The sequence below is a fragment of the Nothobranchius furzeri genome, chromosome 19 (genome assembly GCF_043380555.1).
Source record: "Nothobranchius furzeri strain GRZ-AD chromosome 19, NfurGRZ-RIMD1, whole genome shotgun sequence".
Lineage (NCBI taxonomy): Eukaryota > Metazoa > Chordata > Actinopteri > Cyprinodontiformes > Nothobranchiidae > Nothobranchius > Nothobranchius furzeri.
The window spans coordinates 9,526,055-9,548,911 of record NC_091759.1 but is presented as its reverse complement, the minus strand read 5'-3'; the positions used below and the strand labels follow the sequence as shown (position 1 = coordinate 9,548,911).

General features: G+C 42.3%; 4 protein-coding genes across 5 annotated transcripts; 3 read left to right on the top strand and 1 right to left on the bottom strand.

Moving 5' to 3' along the window:
* Nucleotides 1-122: 122 nt before the first annotated feature.
* LOC107394479 (RNA/RNP complex-1-interacting phosphatase) lies at nucleotides 123-1,430 on the bottom strand (the record flags this gene model as incomplete). Its single annotated transcript, XM_015973423.3, has 1 exon — nucleotides 123-1,430. A coding segment is annotated over one exon (894 nt), but the record flags the coding sequence as incomplete, so codon positions are not given.
* Nucleotides 1,431-1,984: 554 nt separating this feature from the next.
* Nucleotides 1,985-4,993, top strand: LOC107394583 (oocyte zinc finger protein XlCOF6). The gene is made up of 2 exons (XM_070547618.1): nucleotides 1,985-2,343; nucleotides 3,279-4,993. Exons 1-2 carry the CDS (start codon nucleotides 2,085-2,087, stop codon nucleotides 4,859-4,861), a joined length of 1,842 nt encoding a protein of 613 aa, XP_070403719.1. The 5' UTR covers nucleotides 1,985-2,084; the 3' UTR covers nucleotides 4,862-4,993.
* A 4,767-nt stretch (nucleotides 4,994-9,760) lies between these two features.
* LOC129164565 (zinc finger protein 11) lies at nucleotides 9,761-17,822 on the top strand. Of its 2 annotated transcripts, XM_054745028.2 has the most exons (4): nucleotides 9,761-10,248; nucleotides 10,717-10,941; nucleotides 12,303-13,325; nucleotides 16,134-17,822. In XM_054745028.2, exons 1-4 carry the CDS (start codon nucleotides 9,828-9,830, stop codon nucleotides 17,681-17,683), a joined length of 3,219 nt encoding a protein of 1,072 aa, XP_054601003.2. In that variant the 5' UTR covers nucleotides 9,761-9,827; the 3' UTR covers nucleotides 17,684-17,822. The 2 variants fall into 2 exon arrangements, with proteins under 2 accessions (XP_054601003.2, XP_054601004.2); XM_054745029.2 differs by lacking the exon at nucleotides 10,717-10,941.
* A 1,332-nt stretch (nucleotides 17,823-19,154) lies between these two features.
* LOC139064293 (oocyte zinc finger protein XlCOF6-like) lies at nucleotides 19,155-21,689 on the top strand. The gene is made up of 2 exons (XM_070547614.1): nucleotides 19,155-19,690; nucleotides 19,954-21,689. Exons 1-2 carry the CDS (start codon nucleotides 19,258-19,260, stop codon nucleotides 21,465-21,467), a joined length of 1,947 nt encoding a protein of 648 aa, XP_070403715.1. The 5' UTR covers nucleotides 19,155-19,257; the 3' UTR covers nucleotides 21,468-21,689.
* The last annotated feature ends 1,168 nt before the right edge of the window (nucleotides 21,690-22,857 follow it).

Below are 22,857 nucleotides of genomic sequence, written 5' to 3'. Positions count from 1 at the left end.
GATGCTCCACCTGAGAGTAAATCTGTAAGGCTTGTTACCAGCATTCAGACATCAATTCTGTTTGCTTCACAGCCAGACAGGACACGGTTAAAAAGAAAAAAGTCAAATAATCTAGGGCAAAAAACGTTTGACAAACTTTATTAAATTGCTAAATTAATTAAAGTAAAACCACAAAGCATTTATTTAATTTGCAAACTGACTGCAGTTGTATGTATTCAATGACATTTTATAAAAACCTTTTTAACAATCGTTCCCATTGGTTATCATGGCCACAATTTCAAGCAATGCTACCAAAATAAGAGTCTGTTAGAGGCTGATAATTCATCTATAGTTTCCAGTTTGCTAAAAAAAACGTTTCAAATGGTTGAGCTAAATAAATCTGCTTTCACGGATTTGGTTACATCACTCATTTTCTTGTTTATGACTCAAAAGGGGAGATTTTTTATCTTCAAAAATGGCAATAACCCAAAAATGATGCTGTTTCTGCTCACTGAATTCTGTCCGATCAAATGAAGAACTTTGATACCGTGGTTTGTTTATTCCTGCTCCATCATGCTTAAGAGTCGAGGTGAGGATGGAAGTCCATCCACTCCAGATCGATCACAGGACTTTTGATCCACCTTTGAGGGTCGCTTGGGTCTGCGTTTGCGTCTTTTAGATGATTGTTTCTCATTAGTTTGTTTATTCTTCGCTGAGTTATTCTCAGAACACTGACTCGTCTGTACTGCAGTGACAGTCTCTGGTCGTTGCCCTTCTGATTTTGCTCCCTGTGATAATTTCTGCATTGCAAGCCCTCTACGTGCACTCGTCTCTGGCTTATCTATGTCAGTGTTGCTTCTCTTAGTGCCTCTCAGCAGGTCATCCAGGTAGTTTTTCCTCTCAATGCAATGGCCTCTGTAGGAGTTAAAGAGCTCCAGAGCAGCTGCAGGACGGAGTCCATCTACGTCTATCAGATATCTGCAGACCAGGTACCCTGTGCGGTTCAGGCCGTGGGTACAGTGGACTCCAATTAATTTGTCGTTGTTTTCATTCTCCTTCAAGAATTGCCTCACAGCTCGTTTGAAGCTCAGGATGGCAGCGTCAGATGGAACTCTGTGGCCCTCGATTAAGATCTTGATGTAACAACAGGACTGTGGGACATCTGACAATTTGTAGTACTTGGTGGTGAAGGTAAGATCAATGATCAGACCCAGCTCCTGGTTCTGACGTTCCACAGAATCCAACAAATCCCACAAGTCAAAAGAGTGGGACTTGGGACCCTGAAAGGTAACTGATGGTTTTAAAGGCACTTTGAATGCAATAAATCTGGTTCCTGGTATCCTCTGTCCAACAGGGCAATAATCCAGCCACCTCTTTGGTAAACCCTTTTTTTTTCTTCTCACCTGCACAACTTCTCTAATGTGGCAGATTTCTACTCCCAGTTGATGTTTTCAGACCTAAAAAACAAAACAGAAACCGTCTTTAGGCCAAATGCTTAATCTCATCCACCAATACAATTTCACATTTCAGAACTTGGCTGATCATGTTTAGTGACTTTGAAAATGTTTGAAGCAAAATTTATGTAAAAAATGAAACGTTTATTATGGTAGTGTACAGCCCGCAGCTTAGCCACATTACTACCGCTTTACTGTAGATTTAACATATGCCGAATTTACCAGACCTTATCCCTCAATATTACCATAACAATTTACGGCACGGTTTTAGTTATACTACCCAGAAAACCAGTTGATTAGCGTTAAGCAGGCAAATCTATTTAGGTCCTTACGCGGAGTAACACTTTGTTTATAGTGCGTATTTTATTCAAAAATATACGGAAGGAAAACTAAAACTCGAAGGTAAAAGCGCTAAACTATCAAAAAAACTCGTCAGGTTTCACCTGGGATGTGTTAAACGAGGCGTCTTTTGCTAATTTTTAACTTGTTTCGATATGAGCGACCAGGAGACTTGAAGCCGAAACACATGACAGTGCATGTGCGTGACGTCAGTGCGTACGTCGGAAACGTCTGATTCCTACGCTTGGGATCCCGGAAGTTCACTCGTTTTGTTTACATTTTTCCTCTTTTTGTCTCGCGGGAGCCATCAAAATGTCCAAAAAACGGTCCGCAAAGAAAAGGTTAAAGACCTCAATCGAAAAAGAGTTAGCAGAAGCTGCTCGGGAGATTTTCAGGCTGCTGCAGGAGCGCAGCCAAGCAGAGCTGGAGGAGCTGCGGATGCTGGTGATGAAGAGAATCACCGCGGCCGTGGAGCTCATCTTCAACGCGTTTGAAGCAAGCAGATCGGTCGAAAGAGGGTCGCTGAAGCATCTTGAGCCTCAGACAGCGGATCGTGGAATGAACCGGAGAAGTCAGTGTGCAGCTTCACACATTCAGCAGCAATTTTAGGAACAAAATTCAACTTGAGTAATTTACTCTCCTTTTCTGGAGTTTCGACTTTATTGCGACTTTTTTTTAGATTAACCTTGACAGTTGCACAAATGCTTGTTGCACTAAAACATCTGCTGGTGATTAGAGGTGGCTACTGTTCAGCACAATTATTTTAATCTGTAATTGGCCAGTGTGAAATAAAAAAAAATCTGTTTTTTTCTTGGTCTGTGAATGCATCATCAAGCGGAAGTAAACATTTGACCACCAGCCATAGCCCATAAACTCACAAGTTCAGCCACGTTTCAAACTGGCAAGGGTTGATTTTTCACAAGGAAATTTTAACCCTCTGATGCATGAATTATGAAATCTTCAACCATGATTTTTTAAAACAATTTTTTTCATTCGTCTTTAGGTGTGAATGAAACAAATTTCAACAAATATTTTTTGTAAAATTTTATAATTTACAAATAAATTATTACATGTCCACCTCAGTGGACAGCGTGCATTCTGAGCATGAAATATGGTGGCTTGGCTTACTGAAGTCCAAACGGAGGGGCTCAAATGCAATAAAGTCTTCAACAGCTGTGCTTAATAGCAAAAATAAATAACAATTTTGAGTACCTGTCCACTGTAGTGACCATTATGCATCAAAGGGTTAAAATATCAAATCATAATTTTCTGTGTCATCATACATTTTTAAAACTTTGCTTTTAACAATCAGATCAGTTTGATTAATTGGAATTGGGCAAAACTGGTATAGGCAGATCATAAAATTTTCAGCATCCATGCATCTTTACATTTGACTTCTAATGGGCATTTCTCGCTGAAAATAAGTCATGTGAAATAAAAGAAATTCAAAACACTACAGGTTAAATTTAAAACATTAAATAAATGTGTTGTGTGTTTTCTCTTTAGAGTTGAGATTGAAGAAGCTCCTTCCTGGTAACTCTTCAAGGTCAAAGTCCAAACTGAACCAACCAGCAGCCTCTCCAGATGATGCAACAGAAGAGGAGGAGGAGGAAGAAGATGAGGATAATGTCGCTGAGGAACAATCTCATGGCTGCAGGGTGTGTGGAAAGTCCTTTGACAGTGAAGTTGTTCTAATAAAACATGTAGAGGATCACGCAAAGGAGAATGAGTGCCGGTGTGGTGTGTGCGGCAAACATTTGGACTCCAGTGATAATCTGACACTACACCTGCAGACTCACAGCAGCAGAAGCAAGACCTGCCATGTCTGTGGTAAGAAGTTCCACTCAATCCGAGCTCAAGAAACACACTTGAAGCTCCACGCAGGTGAGAAACTCTTTAACTGTCACCTCTGTGGAAAGAGCTTCAGCAAAAAGGCTAACATGCTGACCCTCCTAAAGTCCCAAACAGCAGAAAATGCATTAACATGCACCGCTTGCTCCGAAGAGCTCAGTAACTCCAACTCACTGGAGCATTGCAAAAGCGACCACAACAAAGCGGTGCCTTTCAGCTGCAAGGACTGTGGGAAAGACTTTCCAACAAGTCCTGAACTGGAGCAGCATATCGAGATTCCCAAATCCGACAAGCAGTTAATCGAAGGGAGCAAACAGAGTCCGACTCCTCCTCACTCCTGCAAGGTCTGCAGGAATTCTTTTCACAGCAAAGGTAACTTATTGCGCCACACGGAGACACATTTCAAGGATTCTGACTTTCGTTGTGGTGTTTGTGGTGAGCAATCCGAGTCTGCGGAGAGCGTTCAACTTCACATCCAGAGTCACAGAGAAACTAATAGAGTATGTGAAATCTGTGGCATCAAGTTCAAGGACATGGACACGCACATGAGGAGACACACGGGACAGAAACCCTTCAGATGCAAAGACTGTGGTAAGGATTTCTCAAGGAAGGGCTCTTTGGAGAAACATATGAAGATGCACTCTGGAGAGAGACCATACATCTGCGAGTTCTGTGGAAAGACTTTTATTGAAAACAGTGTTCTAAAAAGACACATTAAGAGCCACGTGGGGGGAAAGCCCAGAATTTACCCCTGTGATGTCTGCGGTAAGAAGTTCACCATGAACCAACATCTGGATGTGCACAAGAGGATCCACACGGGGGAGAAGCCGTTCACCTGCAGGGTCTGCAACAAGAGCTTCAGGCAGATCGGCAACCTGGACTCTCACAAGAGGATCCACACGGGCGAGAAGCCGTTCATCTGCAGTCTCTGCGGGAAAAGGTTCTGCCAGAAGATCTCACTGGAGAGACACGAGAGGTTCCACAAGAAAGACAAAACGTTCATGTGCCAGCTCTGCAGCAAGGGCTTTGTCCAGAACACTGACCTAAAGAGACACATGCGGACACACACTGGGGAGAAACCCTTCAGCTGCCATTTGTGTGAGAAGAGCTATCAGGAGAAGCGCTCGCTGTACTCGCACATGAAGATCCACACAGAAGAGCAGGCTGCCAAAGACTCGGCTGTGATGTCCGTCCCAAAGCAACAAGGGGACATTCTTCCTGACTTCATCCAGCTGTGACCTGCAGACTGAGGAAGGTGGACTCGACAAGTCTCACATCACCTCCTTCTGGGTTGTTGGGATGTCCGCAGAAGGCATTTAATCCTGGAAATTCGTGGAAATATTGCTTCCAGCTTAATTTAGAGTCATCACGGAAAGACACATATTCCCCGTCGTGTTTGATCCATCAGAGTCTGTAGAAAACTATTTAAAACCCTTAATCCACTTGATTGCCATCCCCTTCAAGATGAAGGTCGACTCTGATCTCAGAGTTTGAGGAAAAGAACAACCTCTTCCATAGGGATGCACCGATGGATCGGCATTTGATCCCAATCGGCCGATAGCGCCCCTATCGGTTTTGATCGGAGTTTTCCAAAGAGATCAAAGCAGACCGATCAGCCAGACCATTTTAGATTAGGTTGCATTTCCTTTATTCCCAGATTATGTAGTTTGTAGCACTCATTATAATGTTGTAGAAAATTTCTGGCCAATCCACGTGATCGGTATCGGTGATCAGCATTCTTTGATATCGGTATCGGTGATCAGCATTCTTTGATATCGGTATCGGTGATCGGCAGCAAAAAACCTGATCGGTGCATCCCTACACTTCCATTGAAAAATGCACAGGATTTTGTTTTCAGAATGCTTTCATCTATTTATTTTTACCCAATTTATGTTGACCTAGGTTTATAATAAATTAAGACTGAGGTTTAGATATCTCTCATACACACACACACACACACACACACACACAATTCTTTTCTTATTGATTTTCAGGTAGAAAAATCAGACTGAAACTGTCAGATCCTAAAACATTTTAAAATAAACATCAGATTGTCAAAAAAAAGTAGAAACTCTGCCGTCGTCTTCAGAACAAATCAGATTCTTTAATAAACCACAAAACATGGCCTGCATGGTGGCGCAGTGGTTAGCTCTGTTGTCGCACAGCACAAAGTTCGCCGGTTCAAAACTCGCCTGCGGCCTTTGTGGAATTGTGTGTTTTCCCCATGCATGCGTGGGTTTCCTCCGGTTTCCCCCACAGATCACAACATGCCCTATAGGTTATAAATTGTAAGTCGCTTTAGATAAAAGCATCTGCCAAATAAATAAACATAAAACAGGTTCAGTCAGATAAATATTTTAAGTGCAATTATAAATAATATAGCCTGTTGATTTTGATCATAAGTGAATAAGCATTTAATCAGAACTATTCATGGTTCTCAGCATCAGACATGTGAAAAGTTTATTTTGAAACTTGAATCCACTCACAAGCTACTCTTAAAAGTAGTATGATGATAAAATACAAATTTGACAATTTATATATAAACTGAGAGAGAGAGAGAAGAAAAAGTGTCTAATGTTGGAAATGCAGCTTTTTGTGTGTAAGTTGGAAGCTTAAATGACCAATTTAACCTCATAATCACTGTTGTACCTGTAATCTTGTGGAGATTTGTGTTTGTCAAACCAGACTGAGGGAAGAAAACTCAGCTATGTTGAACTTGCTTCGGAGAATACTCCTGATGACATAAAATAAGGAGGACTGGACAGAGATGCACAAAGGATGAAAGAAAAACTGTCTCTTACTAAATTATTACTTTCATATTTGTTAAAAAATACTCCTTAATACACTCCTGACTGTTGATCTTGGTCAACATTTTACAAACCACTTTAAAAGTTCACCGAGGACTAAATGCATATTTTGTAACACTTGTTTATTATAATCTAATATTGAGGCTTGTTTACATGATATACTACTATTTGTATTTTATAAATAGTTATTCTGCACTCTATTAACCCCCAAATATTTTCACCTAAACCCTTAAAATATTTTATTTTATATTTTTAGTCTTTTATTTTACTTTTATTTTCTTCTCTCATGCAGTAAACAATTTGTTCTTAACCGAGGACAACTGTAACAAGTTTTATTAAACTGTCTCATGGTTTATATATAAGAATACTTTTTAATATCAGAGTGATAACTAGTTGTGTTTATGTTTTTGATTTTAACACTTTCACCTTTTCCTGATGTGATGTCAGACGGGACTGATGATAAAAAATGTTGCACGTTTCTTGCTTTATTTTATTTATCTTCTTGACTGAATGGTTACTGCTCTAAGTCTATTTTTCTCTGATTTAAAGAAAATGTAAATTTTCTGTAGTATTGTTTTGTCTTTTGTTTGTTTTATTCAGAAAGTTTCATTAAATAAATGTGTAAAAAGTCTGTTTTGGTAAATTTCCAGTTAAATGACAGTTTTTATTATGGGTATTTAAAGAAAAATAATTGTGTCACTTTTGTAAATTTTACTTTTTTCATATTGTTATGTTCCCTCTGGCATCTAGGAGTGGTGAGGGGAGAACACAGAGTAAAATAAAATAATGTAAAATAAAAAGGGATGGACAGTGATGGATGGTGTCCGTTTGTGATGGGAAATAAGTGAATGGAAGGAGTTTAATGAAATAGTTTTTCAAAAGGTTTATTTACAAAAGTGGGGTAAAAGGTGTTTAATAAACAAACTAAATAAACTCCCTCTGCTTGAAACAGGGAGCAGCAAACCAACAACAACTAAAAGCGCTCTCTCTGGTGTTAACCAGAGAAGAGTCCAAGAACGGAAAACACATATTTTAAACTAAACCGACCACTAAAGAAACAAAAAGAATAACCCTAAACCATTAACAACACTAAAACGACCTACAAAACAGAAGCTAGAAATCTCCTTAAAGAGCAAGTCACCCCCAAATCAACTTTTTTTTGCTGATAAACTAAACAGACGAGTGTCTAATCGTGCTGCAGACACGTGTCGTCAATAATTTGGCACTTCAGTGCATCTTAGTTAAAATTTAAATATTCTGCCTAAAACTGGCAGTGTTGTGCCGTTGTCAGGTAAAAACTCTGCACTGCATTTTAATTTAAATCTGCCACCGCTATTGGCTAAGAGGTATGCTATGATGTAAACTGGTACATTATGATGTCACAATGCTGTCGTGAGCCTGTGTGTGTGTATTTGTTAGCAGCTCCGCCCTCTCGGTCTGCCACGCAACGACATTTGTTGCATTTTTCAAACATCAAACTGCACCTCTTTAAAGAGCAAGTCACCCCCTACCAGATTCTTACTCAACTCCCACTTCCTGTTTGAAAAATGCAACAAATGCTGTTGTCTAGCAGACCGAAAGGGCAAAGCCGCTAACAAATGGGCCATTCCCATCTGTACCGGGTCGGCCCGGGCCGGGTAGCCCCAGTCAGCCCCAGCCTGGCCCGGTTGATTCCACACATCCTTGTCTTAAGCCCATGTGGGCTGATTCTATCCACCAATCAGAGGCTTGCTCTAATGGAAGGTGTGGATTTGCTGTCAGCAGTGGGTGTGTTGGCCCTGGTCGGCCTGAAGCAGACCCCCTCGAGAAGAGGGCTGAGAATGAGCCTTGGTTGGCCCGGAAAAATACCAGGCCACCCAGATATGTTAAACAACCTACGCTACCCAGCCCGGGTCAACCCGGTACAGATGGGAATGGCCCAAAATACACACACTCACAACATTGTGACATCATAATGTACCATTTAACATCATAGTGTACCTCTTAGCCAATAGCGATGGCAGATTTAAATTCGAATGCAGTGCAGAGTTTTTGCCTGACAACGGACAGTTTTAGGCAGAATATTTAAATTTTAACTAAGATGCACTAAAGTACCGAATTATTGACTACACGTGTCTACAGCACAATCAGACACTCATTTATAGAGTTTATCAGCAAAAAAAAAATGTTAGATTTGGAGTGACTTGCTCTTTAACTAAAAATCCTCCAAAACAAAACAAAGTCAAGCTAAACTGAGGATTGGGAGATTAAACAATAACAGGAGGCAAAAAGCACAATTTATATCCTTAACTATATAGAAACTATTAACTCAGGGATATTACCAGTCAACAAATATCTATATCAAAAACTCTAGGACACTGACAGCAGTCCAAAACCTACGAATGGCAATCACAGGAACTAGATACAGAGTCTAGGAGAGATCACGGTTTTAACACAGAGTCTCCTCTGTAGCTGTGTCTCCCTGAATGATGAAGTTGGGAGGCTTAAAAAGGCTTCAGGTGCAGCTGCTGAGTTATTGGATGCAGCTGCTCCACAACACTCTCTGCTGGCCTCTGGTGGTGTGTGACCGGGTTGCAGGACTTGGGGCCTGCAGCAGGAGATCTCCAGGATATCAGAGAGCAGAACCTCTGGGTTCGTCTCACATATTTTTGCAAATATATAAACAAAAAAAAAGTTTTTGTTCCTCAGAAAACTTGAGACAATGCTTAATATGTCAAACGGGTAAAGTAAATAAAACGAAAGTCATTTGGATCATATTTAAATTTAGACACCAACCGTTTTCCTGATTTGCAACCAAGTTTGATGTATGATAAATGATAAATGACCCGCACTTGTATAGCGCCTCTCAGAGTAAGGACTCCAAAGCGCTTTACACTACAGTGTATCATTCATCCATTCACACACTGATGGTGATGAGCTACGATGTAGCCACAGCTGCCCTGGGGTGCACTGACAGAGGCGAGGCTGCTGAGTACAGGCGCCACCGGTCCCTCCGACCACCACCAGCAGGCAAGGTGGGTTAAGTGTCTTGCCCAAGGACACAACAGCAGAATTCTCTGTCCGGAGCCGGGATCGAACCTGCAACCTTCCGATTACTGGACAACCGATGTGAACACACATTATTGTACAAGTTACATCAGTATAAATACCCATTCATCTTAGCTTTAAATCAGAACTTCAATCATTGTTATTTTAATTATTCTTATTCTAGTGCTAAGCATCTACCAAATTACACTGTTATAAGAACAATTTTTCAGCAGCAAAATAGAAAAATAAACAAATCAAAACATCTCTCCAGTCCAGCAGGTGTCGCTGTTTACACTCGTTAGGAGGAAAGGAAGAACGCGTGTTAACATCCCTACAAATTCTAATTCCGACCCAAACAGAAACCGGTGTAATGTGCGGCGTTGAGCTGCTGTGGTTGTCGGTCTATGAGCGGATTAACGCCACGGCTCAAGATGTTTTACAGCAAATGGAAACGGGAGAAAAAGCGGCGGAAATCTGGACGCTGAGAGCTCTGCTCACCGAAAGGCTAACAGCGGCTGCGGGGGAGATTGTAGCTCTTTTTAAGAAAACTGTGGTGGATTATGAAGATAAACTGCAGCGGTCGGAGCGGGAAATCCGCCGCCAGAAGAGACTGCTTGATACTTTACTAAACCCCGAAGTCAGGTTGCAGAGAGCGGATTTTTCGCCTTCAGGAGCACCATCACCTGCAGCTAACGAGCTATCCAGACACAATTCCGGTCACCTTCAAAATAAAAGCCCTGCCAGCTTGAGCGAAGAGGTGACAGACCATGAAGTGGATACCGCATATAATGGTGATTAACTAGCATTAAGGACAAAGAGTATTCGTTTTATTTTGTATAAAAAGTCACGATAACTAGTCAACAATAACGTGGGCTTATGAATGACTAATACTGTTAATTAAAGGTGACATATTATACAAAACTCCCCTTTTGCATCAGTTTGTGCTGCCTCTGGGTCTCTACTGCCTCTATAAACAATTCAAACTTTATAAACTTTTGTTCATTTATTTTCTGTCAGTGTTTGGCTCAGGGAATTATTTGCCTAAAATAAAGAGTGCAGCCAGTTTCTGACTGAGCAACTGGGAGGGAGGCGGAGCGCCCCATCAGGGGCTGCAAGATGGCCAAAAGTGACAGATTTGCACTGTGGTTTTAGAAACTTTTGCAAAATCAAAGTTTTGAAACATTCAGAGATTATAAAAGTTTCATTTATATCGGCGTTGTCATGGATTATTTGTTAAGAAGATACATTTGTATTTTCAGAGTCTCAGCTGAATGTGAACGACTCAAACCTCCAGCCTGCAGCTGATCCGAATCTGTTCTATTTTGAAAATGACTTCAGTGATATTTCCCTCCCATTAATGCCTTGCCCCACTCAGCTGACCTACCTCCCACCTGTCTCTACGACCAGTGGAGAAGATGAAGACGAACAGTGCCAGGCTTCCAAATCTAGGAAAAGAAAGAAGAAAGGTCGCCCAGTTGGATCTGGTGAGAAAAGGAAGAGAGGTCGACCTTTAGGATCATTTTGAAAAATGCACCACTAGGCAGCATTGCTTGGCTTCTCACCTCAGAGGCTCTCGGTCAGTCACTCGGAGAACCAAGCCGCTAACAAACATGCATGCACACACACACCCGCCCAAACTGAACCACAAACACACATACACACTCCGCTCTGATGCAATAGTTCCTGATAGCGAAGCAAGCTTCTTTGCTGGAGAGCAGTCATTTGAGGTGGAGTTCTCTTTGCATGTTTCACTAGAGGACAGAGCGAAGAGAGGAAGGTTTGTTTTGGAGGCAAGGGGCTGAGCCATACTGTTTCAAACTATAGCTCGTGAGGTACCTTGCTAGTCCAACTCGTGTGCAGGAGGAGTGGCCTTGCCTGCTTTTACATGTGTTGTGTTATATGTGCAATTTTCAAAAACAACTAAAATTAGAAGAAAAATGATCATTTTGTCTGCAGTTGTCTAGTCTCAAAGGATAATTCAGAGCGACATCATTACCTGGAATCTAAAGCTGTATAGAAATTGTGAATTAAATTCAATCACCTAGAGCAGTGGTTCTTAACCTGGGGGTCCCGACCCCCACAAGGGGGCGCCAAAACCTCTCAGTGGGTCGCCATCACCAAGGGGTTAAAACTTCATTTATTACTTGTTTATAGCCTACATTTTGCTCACATTTTTTTCATGAGTGAAAAGTTTACTGATATTAAGACGGGAAATAATTAGTACAGAAAAAGTAACACACTTTTGCTCAGCTCACAGTTTTATTTTCAAGTGTCAAAAGTTCATTAAAGATAGGACTGGTTGATTAATCACAGCGTTTACGGTAAATAATCTAGTATAAACAGTAATATACACATTTAAGTACATTTTGCTCGGTGTATTTTTTATGTGTCAAACGTTTATTGAAAGGAATGATTGATTTATCAGTGTTTACAAGAAACAATGTGTTCAGAAAAGTAATACAAACTGTCAAGCACATTATGCTCTGTTTGGTTTTGTTAATGACTTTGTTCTGTACTGGAGCCTACTATTACTGTTATCTATTGAATCAAAGCATATTAAAATGTGCTTGAACACGTTTATCATTTATTAATCCTGTTTGTACTGGAAGAGAGAATGGGAGGGGGTCGTCAAAAATTTTACTGGTAAAAAACGGGGTCCCTTGGGAAAAAGGTTGGGAACCACTGGTTTAGAGAACATCAGACTCTTTTTTTTACTTTTCTGTCATTTTTAACCAAAAATTACAAATGGTGTGTTCTGAATATGTGAAACTTGAATTTATTGGAAAGTAGTTTTTGCAGCCTTGTTTTTTTTTAATACTAATAGCGTTTATTTTTATGTTTTCAGAATCGCTCCAGAGTTTTGCTCAGAACGACTCAAACGTCCAGCCTGCAGACCTGAATCAGTCCCACTCTGAAAAGGACGTTGGCGATGCTTCCTGCACACAAACACCGGCCTCCCCCTCGCTGTCCTCCGACCCACCTCCCTCCGAAGGCAGTAGAGATGATTCAGATAAAGACTGGAGCGAGCACAGTCAGACTCCCAAATCTAGGAAAACAAAGAAGAGAGGTCGTCCAGTTGGATCTGGTGAGAAAAAAAAGAGAGGACGACCTTTCGGATCTTTAGGAAAGAAGAAGAGAGACCTGCTGGCGCTCGGGTCTTTAGAAGTTGTGAAGAAACGGAAGCGCTCAAAGCCAGATCAGAGCTACAGCTGCTTCACGTGTGGACGCCTTTCTCCTGGGAAAGGCTTCCTGCTCCAACACGTCCTAAAGGTCTGTTTCAGCAACCCGGACAGCCGCTGTGGCTTCTGTGGGGAGGTTTTAGACTCTGCTGAAAGCCTGGCGGCTCACCTGCAGGCTCACCAAGAAAACAGCAAAAAGTGCTCCTTCTGCGGGAAAATCTTCACCTCCATCATGGCGCAGGAGCAGCACGCTCGTCTGCACACCGGAGAAAAACCGTTTAGCTGTGCTGAATGTGGTAAAAAGTTCAGTCAGAAAGGCAACCTGACGTCTCACCTACAGGTGCACGCTTCAGAGAAACCTTTCAGATGTAAAGAGTGCCCTCGTGCCTTCTGTCACAGGAGCTCATTAGAGCGCCACACAGGACTGCACACACACAAGGTCGTCCACACCTGCAGCGTTTGTAATAAAGAGTTTAGTAAGAAGATCATCCTGAGGAAACACATGAAGGTCCATCAAACAGAGATGGTTGGCAATGAGATGTTGGTGAAGGAATCGTCGTCATGCTCCTGCAAAGTCTGCGGGGAATCCTTTACCCATGAGATACTCTTCATTAAGCACAAAGGGACTCATGAGCATGATCGGAACGGCTCCACAGAAAGTCTTGTCCCTCCACTGCAGTCACATCATGGTAAGACCTGGAAGTTTTGGGGAAAACTCTTCTGCTTTTTTTCATTTCTGCGTCAACTTGTGTTGTGACAGGTCGTTGGTAACAAAGTGTCCAAAAGCTCTGGTGATGCACCGATCAGTTGGGTGGTAACCAGAATTGAACAGATCCATTTTGCCCCTGTCAGTAAACGCAGCTTACATCCAGTCTTCAGTATGGAAAATCTTTACTCAGTAGAGAAGACCTAAAGTTATCTGTATATGGACTGTAAGGTAAAGGTGAGGTCAGTGGCAGCACAAATAATCTGTATGACACTTAACAAATTAGCATAATGAGCTGAACTCAATTGAAATGATTATTTTGTGAAGGGCCTGAAGACAACTCTTGTCGCGATTTGGCGCTACATAAAAATACTGAATTTAAGTTAAAACTGAATTGAATGTTATTTACCTACTGATTAAAATCAGGTGTGTTGACACAGAAAAAGGTCTAGATTTAACGGCTTGTTTATACCGAGTTCCAAACAGATGTGGTCTGGAATCCAAAAGGCTGGAAAAGGTGGACTCCATGCAGAAACTTTCTGGATCTGGATCTGCACCTCAGCCTGTGAATGCTGACTCGATGCTTTTTGGTCTTTACTGAAGCCGTACGGAAACGGGACCACAAAAGATGCAGTCTGGTTTCCGTACGGCTTCCACGCGGAAACTTTCCGGAGCTCCGGAACCGCACTGCACTGTTGCAGGTGTGAATGCTCTGATTGGACTCAGTGATTTCTGGGAAGCAGTATGGACTCCAAGCCGCATTATTCCACACTCAATTGAAATGAGAAGTTATCCGACTGGGTGGTCGTCAGTTTTTCTCCTTTTTAAAAAGGCCAAAGAGGGATTTAGTCTTTGTTCACACTCTGTCCTGCCTCCATACTTCCTGGTTGCAGAGCCAATCACATGTGAGCTCACAAGGTGGCCAAGTCTGCACCAACGCTCACTGCTGCGCTGCCATTTGTAATTCGACACCGGACAGTGAAGAGCTGCGGTGTTGTGGACAGACTGGAAACCAAAAGGACCGGTCCAAAAATGATTTCTTGTACCTCGGCTCTGTCAGTGTGCCCCAGGGCTGCTGTAGCTACATGTTGCTCATCACCACCACTGTGTGTAATGCACTTGAAGTCCTCTGACTCAGTTATCAACAAGCCATGGTGGCCTTTTTGTTTTATTCTATAATCAGATGAAGAGGACCAGAAGCTAACGTTTAGCTAACAGCCTTAGCTAACTCCAAAAACATCTCAAGCTACTTTTTGAAATTACCAACAGTTCCATATTACAGTGAAATGTTTTTATCTACTAATCAACTTGCTGTGTTTGACTCTTCGCTCATCTTCTAGAACAGGGGTGTCAAACTCATTTTAGCTCAGGGGCCACGTTGAGGGAAATCTAGTCCCAAGTGGGCCGGACCGGTAAATTAAAAACAACTTCAGATTGTTTTCTTTGTTTTAATACAATCAATATAAAACAAAGCTGGAGCCTGAGGACAGTGTATCAAAAATAGTACAAGTACAACACCTGAAGTGTACTTGAAAATTTGAAAAAAAAATCAATAAATTAAAAAAACATTCCTTAGTGAGTCAAAGAGCTTACAGATCACATGGCTAGATCAGTTTCATGCAGCACTTAAAGTATATTTGACTCATTTTACTTTACATCTTTTAGCTTTCACCGGCACATCAACATCAGAAGTCACATCCTGAGTGGCGGCTAACTTCAGGATGTGATTCAAGTTCTTGTGTGAGCCTTGAGCGCAGCTTTGTTTTATTTATACTCATTACAGAGAAAACTTGCTCACAATGATACGTTTATTTTCACTCTACAATGTAAAGTATGAAAATAAAGTTTACACAACCATCTCGCGGGCCGGATTTAACCCGCTTGCGGGCTGAATCCGGCCCGCGGGCCGCATGTTTGACACCCCTGTAGGATCTTCTGGCACTGATTCATAACTGACAACTGTTGCTCAGAGCAGACTTGTTTGTTTTGATACATGGACTGCAGTACCCAAATTTGACCACATGATGTCATTCTTACTTCATGCACCAGTGTCGGAGCCCCCCCCCACCCCCCAACCATATTCTTACTCCACCCAAATTTCCTGTTTGAAAAATGCACCACTAGGCGGCATTGCTTGGCTTCTCACCTCAGAGGCTCTCGGTCAGTCACTCGGAGAACCAAGCCGCTAACAAACATGCATGCACACACACACCCGCCCAAACTGAACCACAAACACACATACACACTCCGCTCTGATGCAATAGTTCCTGATAGCGAAGCAAGCTTCTTTGCTGGAGAGCAGTCATTTGAGGTGGAGTTCTCTTTGCATGTTTCACTAGAGGACAGAGCGAAGGGAGGAAGGTTTGTTTTGGAGGCAAGGGGCTGAGCCATACCGTTTCAAACTATAGCTCGTGAGGTACCTTGCTAGTCCAACTCGTGTGTGCAGGAGGAGTGGCCTTGCCTGCTTTTACATGTGTTGTGTTATATGTGCAATGTTCAAAAACAACTAAAATTAGAAGAAAAATGATCATTTTGTCTGCAGTTGTCTAGTCTCAAAGGATAAATCAGAGCGACGTCATTACCTGGAATCTAAAGCTGTATAGAAATTGTGAATTAAATTCAATCACCTGGAGAACATCAGAGACTCTCTTTTTACTTTTCTGTCATTTTTAACCAAACATTATAAATGGTGTGTTCTGAATATGTGAAACTTGAATTTATTGGAAAGTATTTTTTGCAGCCTTTTTTTGTTGTTTTTTTATACTAATAGCATTTATTTTTATGTTTTCAGAATCGCTCCAGAGTTTTGCTCAGAACGACTCAAACGTCCAGCCTGCAGACCTGAATCAGTCCCACTCTGAAAAGGACGTTGTCGATGCTTCCTGCACACAAACACCGGCCTCCCCCTCGCTGTCCTCCGACCCACCTCCCTCCGAAGGCAGTAGAGACGATTCAGATAAAGACTGGAGCGAGCACAGTCAGACTCCCAAATCTAGGAAAACAAAGAAGAGAGGTCGCCCAGTTGGATCTGGTGAGAAAAAAAAGAGAGGACGACCTGTCGGATCTTTAGGAAAGAAGAAGAGAGACCTGCTGGCTCTTGGGTCTTTAGAAGTTGTGAAGAAACGGAAGCGCTCAAAGCCAGATCAGAGCTACAGCTGCTTCACGTGTGGACGCCTTTCACCTGGGAAAGGCTTCCTGCTCCAACACGTCCTAAAGGTCTGTTTCAGCAACCCGGACAGCCGCTGTGGCTTCTGTGGGGAGGTTTTAGACTCGGCTGAAAGCCTGGCGGCTCACCTGCAGGCTCACCAAGAAAACAGCAAAAAGTGCTCCTTCTGCGGGAAAACCTTCACCTCCATCATGGCGCAGGAGCAGCACGCTCGTCTGCACACCGGAGAAAAACCTTTCAGCTGTCACGAATGTGGTAAAAAGTTCACTCAGAAAAGTAGCCTGGTGTCTCACTTAAAGGTGCACGCTCCAGAGAAACCTTTCAGATGCAAAGAGTGCCCCAGCGCCTTCTGGCAGATGACCTCGTTAGAGCGCCACATGAAGCAGCACACAGATAATTTGGTCCACACCTGCAGTGTGTGCAATGAGGAATTTAGTATGAAAATCAACCTGAGGAAACACATGAAGGTCCATCAGGCAGAAGACACTCAAAATACAAAGAAACCACCAACAAATTGTTGCAAGGTGTGCGGGGAGGCATTTGTAAAAAAGGCAAACTTAACGAAACATGCGAGGACTCATGTAGAGGATCCAAACTGCTGCTGTGCAGTTTGTGGACATGAGTACGACTCTGTAGACAGCCTCTCTGCTCACCTGGACTCCCACAAATACAACGGCAAGACCTGCGAAGTCTGCGGGAAACACTTCCCGTTTCTCTCAGAGCTGCTGCTGCATTTGAGGATCCATTCTGAAGAAAGGCCTTTTACCTGCAGCACCTGTGGAAAGAAATTCAAGCTACGCGGCATTCTGCGGACACACCTGAAGATCCACACGGGCGAACGAGCGTTCTCCTGCAGAATCTGTGGGAAGAGCTTCATCCAGAAAGTGGCCCTGAACACTCACATGCGCTTCCACAACAAGGAGAGGTGCTTCCTGTGTCAGGTGTGTGGGAAAGGCTTCATGCAGAGCGAGGACCTGAGGAGACACATCCTGATTCACACAGGAGAGAAACCCTACATCTGCAAGGTCTGTGGAAAGTGCTTCCAGGCCAGACGATCTCTCAACCTACACGATAAAACTCACAAATCAGAGGTGGAGGGCGCTGGACCAGAGCGTATTAACAACTCAGAGGTTCCAGGGATGGAGGGCTTCCCTTCAGTGTACCTGCAGCTGTAGATGAGGACTTGAGCCTCCTCTAAAGTTCAGCTTCACAATTTGGTTGTCACCTTTTTTCATTTCGTCTTTCTCACTGAAGTGTTCACAGAATTTAAAACTAAGAATTAAAAAGAAGCGCTAGATGTGTTTTCAAAAGCCAACATTTATCGATGATGCTCAAGATAATAATAATAATAATAATAATAATGCATTGAACTTATATAGCGCTTTTCTAGACACCCAAAGACGCTTTGACACACTCTCACATTCACACACTGCTTGTAGCCACAGCCGCCCTGGGGAGGTCTGACAGAGGCGAGGCTGCCATTTGGCGCCGTCGGCCCCTCTGACCACCACTAACACAGGCAAGTTGGGTGAAGTGTCTTGCCCAAGGACACAACAGCGGGATACCCCTGGCGGGAGCTGGAATCGCACCCATGACCCTCCGATCATGAGGCAACCCGCTCTACCACCTGAGCTACTGCTGCCCCAGAGACTGAAGATGATGACAGACAGCTGACGTTACACAGGCCGATACACCGTACTGCATCATTTTCTTGTTTAATAATGTTTACTATTGATGATGAATATTCCAGTTTAATAAAAAGTTGATGATCGCTCTGCTTTCTAGTTTGAGTCTATTTCAGAGACAAATCTGTTGTTTTTTACATTTTTCTCAGACAGAAAATCTGATTAAGGACAACGATGACTTATTTAACATACATAACATTCTGAAATGGCAAACTAAGCAATTTGCATTAATGAGAAATCTAAACAGCAGGACTGGTTAAAAAATTTCAGAAAACGTTGAATGCAAATTTTACAATTCTAATTAGATTCAGATTAACAGCTATTTCATTTAATAACGAATGACATATTGGAGTTTGGTTTTTATTTTTTACACGAGGTTAAATTTGTACAATTTTAGAACCCAGGAAAGACCAGAGGACTTTCTTTGTCCCATGACATAATGACAGGTGACAGCAGCTGGGAATAACATTCAAAAGCTCTTCTTCCTATGTGGTCTCAGTTTGTATAACAAATTCTTATGACCTCGGCTTGATTTGCTAATAAAAAGACATTACTTGTTTGTAGAAACTGGTTCTGTAGAACAAAATTATAATTTAGGCATTTTGTAAAATCTGTATTCTGCACAACATAATTCTAGATACTAATGTTTCTACTTTACTCTGCAGATTTTTTTCAAATTTATTAGTGTTAAACTCTCATCTATGGAAGCCAATTCCCACCACTCAGATGAAAAAAATAAAACAATTATTATCTCATAATTATAACTTAACTATCTCATTATTATGAGATAGCTAAGTGATAATTATGAGTTAATAATTTTTTTTTAAATCTGAGTGGCGGGAATGGGCTTCCATACTCAACCGCAGCTTGAAAATTTACGAGTTTATTTCAAAAGCCTGAGTAAAAAAAAAGTCCTTCACCAAATCTAAACTAAAATCAGCCACCCGGTGCAGCAGGGGGCGCTGTTCACTAGTTAGCTTTCCTCTTTCGGGCTCTGCACAAGAGTGTTTACATCTCTAACGTGTCTCTGTTCCCACGGCTCATAAAACCCAAAACGCAGCAGAATGTGCAGCGTTGATATGCTGTGGTTGTCGGTCTATGGACGGATTAACGCCGCGGCTGAAGATGTTTTACAGCAGATAGAAAATAGAGAAAACGCGGCGGACATCTGGACACTGAGAGCTGTGCTCACCGAGCGGCTAGCAGCGGCTGCGGAGGAGATAGTAGCTCTTTTTAAGAAAACTGTGTTGGATTATGAAGGTAAATTGGAGCGGTCGGAGCGGGAAATCAATCGCCAGGGGAGCCTGCTTGATACTATATTAAACCCCGAAGTCAGGTTACAAAGGGCGGATCAGATAAAGGATTTTTCGCCTTCAGGAGCAGAATCACCCGCAGCTGGCGAGCTGTCCAGCCACAGTTCCGGCCATTTTCAAAATAAAAGTCCTGTCAGCATGAGCGAAGAAGTGACATACCGTGAAGAGGAGGATTCCAATAATGGTGATTACATAGAAGTTTAGATATTTAATAAGTTAAGGAGAACGAGTTCTGTTTTTTTAAAATAAAAGAAAATGTTTTTGAAAAGGCTTCCAAAATGGGGAAACATTTGTAAAACACGGGGTTTTATTTTGAAACAGATTTTTGGCCGTAATATGATTCAGTGATGATCATTAAACGCTATAAAAATTGCGTGAATTTCTGGTTTGGGAGATCTAAAGATTTTCACCTTAATATTCATTTGGTTGTACTATATATATTTCCAGAGTTTCTGCAGAACTTGAATGACTTAAACCTCGAGCCGGAAGCTGACCTGAAAAACTTGAATGACTCACAAAATAACTTAAGTGATGTGTCCTGCCCTCCAACACCCGGATCCGCCTCACCATCCTACCAGCCATCGGTCTCCGCAAGTAGCGATAAATGTCCAGACGAAGACTGGTGTGAGCAGAAACAGACTTCTCAATCTAGAGGGAATAGAAAGAGAGGTCGACCGTTTGGATCTTTAGGAAAGAAGAAGAGAGACCTGCTGGCGCTCGGATCTTTAGAAGTTGTGAAGAAACGGAAGCGCTCAAAGCCAGATCAGAGCTACACCTGCTACACGTGTGGACGCCTTTCTCCTGGGAAAGGCTTCCTGCTCCAACACGTCCTAAAGGTCTGTTTCAGCAACCCGGACAGCCGCTGTGGCTTCTGTGGGGAGGTTTTGAACTCCGCCAACAGCCTGGCGGCTCACCTGCAGGCTCACCAAGAAAACAGCAAAACGTGCTCCTTCTGCGGGAAAACCTTCACCTCCATCGTGGCGCTGGAGCAGCACGCCCGTTTGCACACTGGAGAGAAGCCGTTTCGTTGTCAGGATTGTGGTAAAAAGTTCTGTCAGAAAGGCAACCTGACGTCTCACCTAAAGGTGCACGCACCAGAGAAACCGTTTCAATGCAAAGAGTGCCCTCGTGCCTTCTGGCACATGAAGTCATTGGAGCGCCACGTGAAGCAGCATGCAGAAAACGCCGTCTACACCTGCAAAGTTTGTAATGAGGAGTTTAGTAAGAGTTTCAGCCTGAGGAAGCACATGAGTGTCCATCACTCTGATGTAAGTGGAAGACCAAAGAAAGCACCCGGGTACTTCTGCAGAGTGTGTGGGGATGCCTTTGACAAGAAATCACTCCTACTTAAACATGCAAGTTTTCATGGGCGGGATCCAAACTGCTGCTGTGCAGTTTGTGGGCACCACTTTGACTCCACCAGCAGCCTCAGCACTCACCTGCAGTCGCATCGCTGCGCTGGCATTACCTGCGAAACTTGCGGAAAGTCCTTCGTTGGTCAGTCAGCGCTGCTGATGCACCAGAGGATACACAGTGGAGAAAAGCCGTACACCTGCAGCTTCTGCGAAAGGACCTTTAACCAAATTGGCAACTTGAAGACACACCTGAAGATCCACACAGGTGAACAAGCGTTCTCCTGCAACATCTGTGGGAAGAGCTTCACCCAGAAAGGGACACTGAACACTCACATCCGCTTCCACAACAAGGAGAGGTGCTTCCTGTGTCAGGTGTGTGGGAAAGGCTTCATGCAGAATGAGGACCTGAGGAGACACATCCTGATTCACACAGGAGAGAAACCCTACATCTGCAAGGTCTGTGGAAAGTGCTTCCAGGCCCGACGATCTCTCAACCTACACGATAAAACTCACAAAGGCGAGTCGGAGGCTGCCGGACCAGAGCTGTTGGACAACTCAGAGGTTCAGAGGATGGAGAGCTTCTCTTCAGTGTACCTGCAGCTCTAGGCCAGCACATCTGCTCCTGTCTGAGCCTCGTGCCGGTCTTTGATTCAAACAAACATTATTTGTATTTAGTTGCAAATTTTGAGGCAGATGTTTAACTTCAAATTTAACAAAATGCGTTCACATCATCAGTCAATGATGGGAAGTTTGATTGGTAGAATTTCTAAGTATTGTTGAGCTGGTTTTATAAGAATCAGAAATAGTTTCAAAATTGGTTAACTGGTCTTTTTTCCCCTTCATACGATCACCATTTCCTGGTTAAGTGACAGTCTACTCCATAATATCAGATAACATTTATCTGAATGTCTGTAGTTATTGATTTTGATCAGTTTGTCTTAGGTATTTTTTTAATTTGTGTTATTTGGGGTGGGGTGGGGTGGGTTAGTTTCCTGACCACAAGTAAAAACTGATCCAGCAAAAAGCTTCAAATATTCAGGATAAAGCAGCAAATAATCTATAATAATTTAACTGATTTAACTTCTTTGCTGATTTTAATAAAGATAATCCTATTAGGGTGAAAATGCTTTCACAACTATCATAACGTTCTATAACGAAAGCAAAGTATCATAAGTCTTGACTGATTGAGTGTATTGAATTATCTACAATTTGGTAAAAATGTGTGTATTGAAATTTTTTATTTATAATTTACTTTTAACAAGTTGTATTTTTATTTCTATTCAAATAAACCCCATGATAACACAATGATCTTTCTTTGTTGCAGCCATTTCTTTTCGTCCTAAGAACCCACTAATAATGCATTGAACTTATATGGCGCTTTTCTAGACACCCAAAGACGCTTTTTCACACACTCTCACATTCACACACTGCTAGTGATGGTAAGCTACTTGTAGCCACAGCCGCCCTGGGGAGGTCTGACAGAGGTGAGGCTGCCATTTGGCGCCGTCGGCCCCTCTGACCACCACTAACACAGGCAAGTTGGGTGAAGTGTTGCCCAAGGACACAACCGCAGGATATCCCTGGCGGGAGCTGGAATCAAACCCATGACCCTCCGATCATGAGGCAACCCGCTCTGCCACCTGAGCTACTGCTAATATGAAAACATTAGACATGTAGACAGAAAACCAATTATTCCTAAATATTCCCACCAGAATGTTATGTCAGAAACCGTTACTATAAATCTGTGCAATACACTCTATTAAGGCAACATTGATATGTTAAGTAAAGGTTATACAATATAAGTAAATCATAATAAAAAAATGAGACTACACCTTGTGTAACAAAATCAGAAATTGTTCATTTTTATGTTTTTTTTTTGTGGAGTAAATAGTGGCTGGTTTGTTTTTATTACTTTAACGAGTCACTAAACATATTTGCATATTTTCAATGCATCGGGTTTAGTTTGAATATATAACATTTCGTAGAGTTTTTAGTT

Coding starts and splice junctions, on each gene's coding strand:
- LOC107394583 (XM_070547618.1), top strand. CDS start 2,085: ATGTCCAAAAAACGGTCCGCAAAGAAAAGGTTAAAGACCTCAATCGAA. Junction 2,344..3,278: donor TCGTGGAATGAACCGGAGAA/GTCAGTGTGCAG, acceptor TTTTCTCTTTAG/AGTTGAGATTGAAGAAGCTC.
- LOC129164565 (XM_054745028.2), top strand. CDS start 9,828: ATGTGCGGCGTTGAGCTGCTGTGGTTGTCGGTCTATGAGCGGATTAAC. Junction 10,249..10,716: donor AGTGGATACCGCATATAATG/GTGATTAACTAG, acceptor TTGTATTTTCAG/AGTCTCAGCTGAATGTGAAC. Junction 10,942..12,302: donor AGGTCGCCCAGTTGGATCTG/GTGAGAAAAGGA, acceptor TTATGTTTTCAG/AATCGCTCCAGAGTTTTGCT.
- LOC139064293 (XM_070547614.1), top strand. CDS start 19,258: ATGTGCAGCGTTGATATGCTGTGGTTGTCGGTCTATGGACGGATTAAC. Junction 19,691..19,953: donor AGAGGAGGATTCCAATAATG/GTGATTACATAG, acceptor ATATATTTCCAG/AGTTTCTGCAGAACTTGAAT.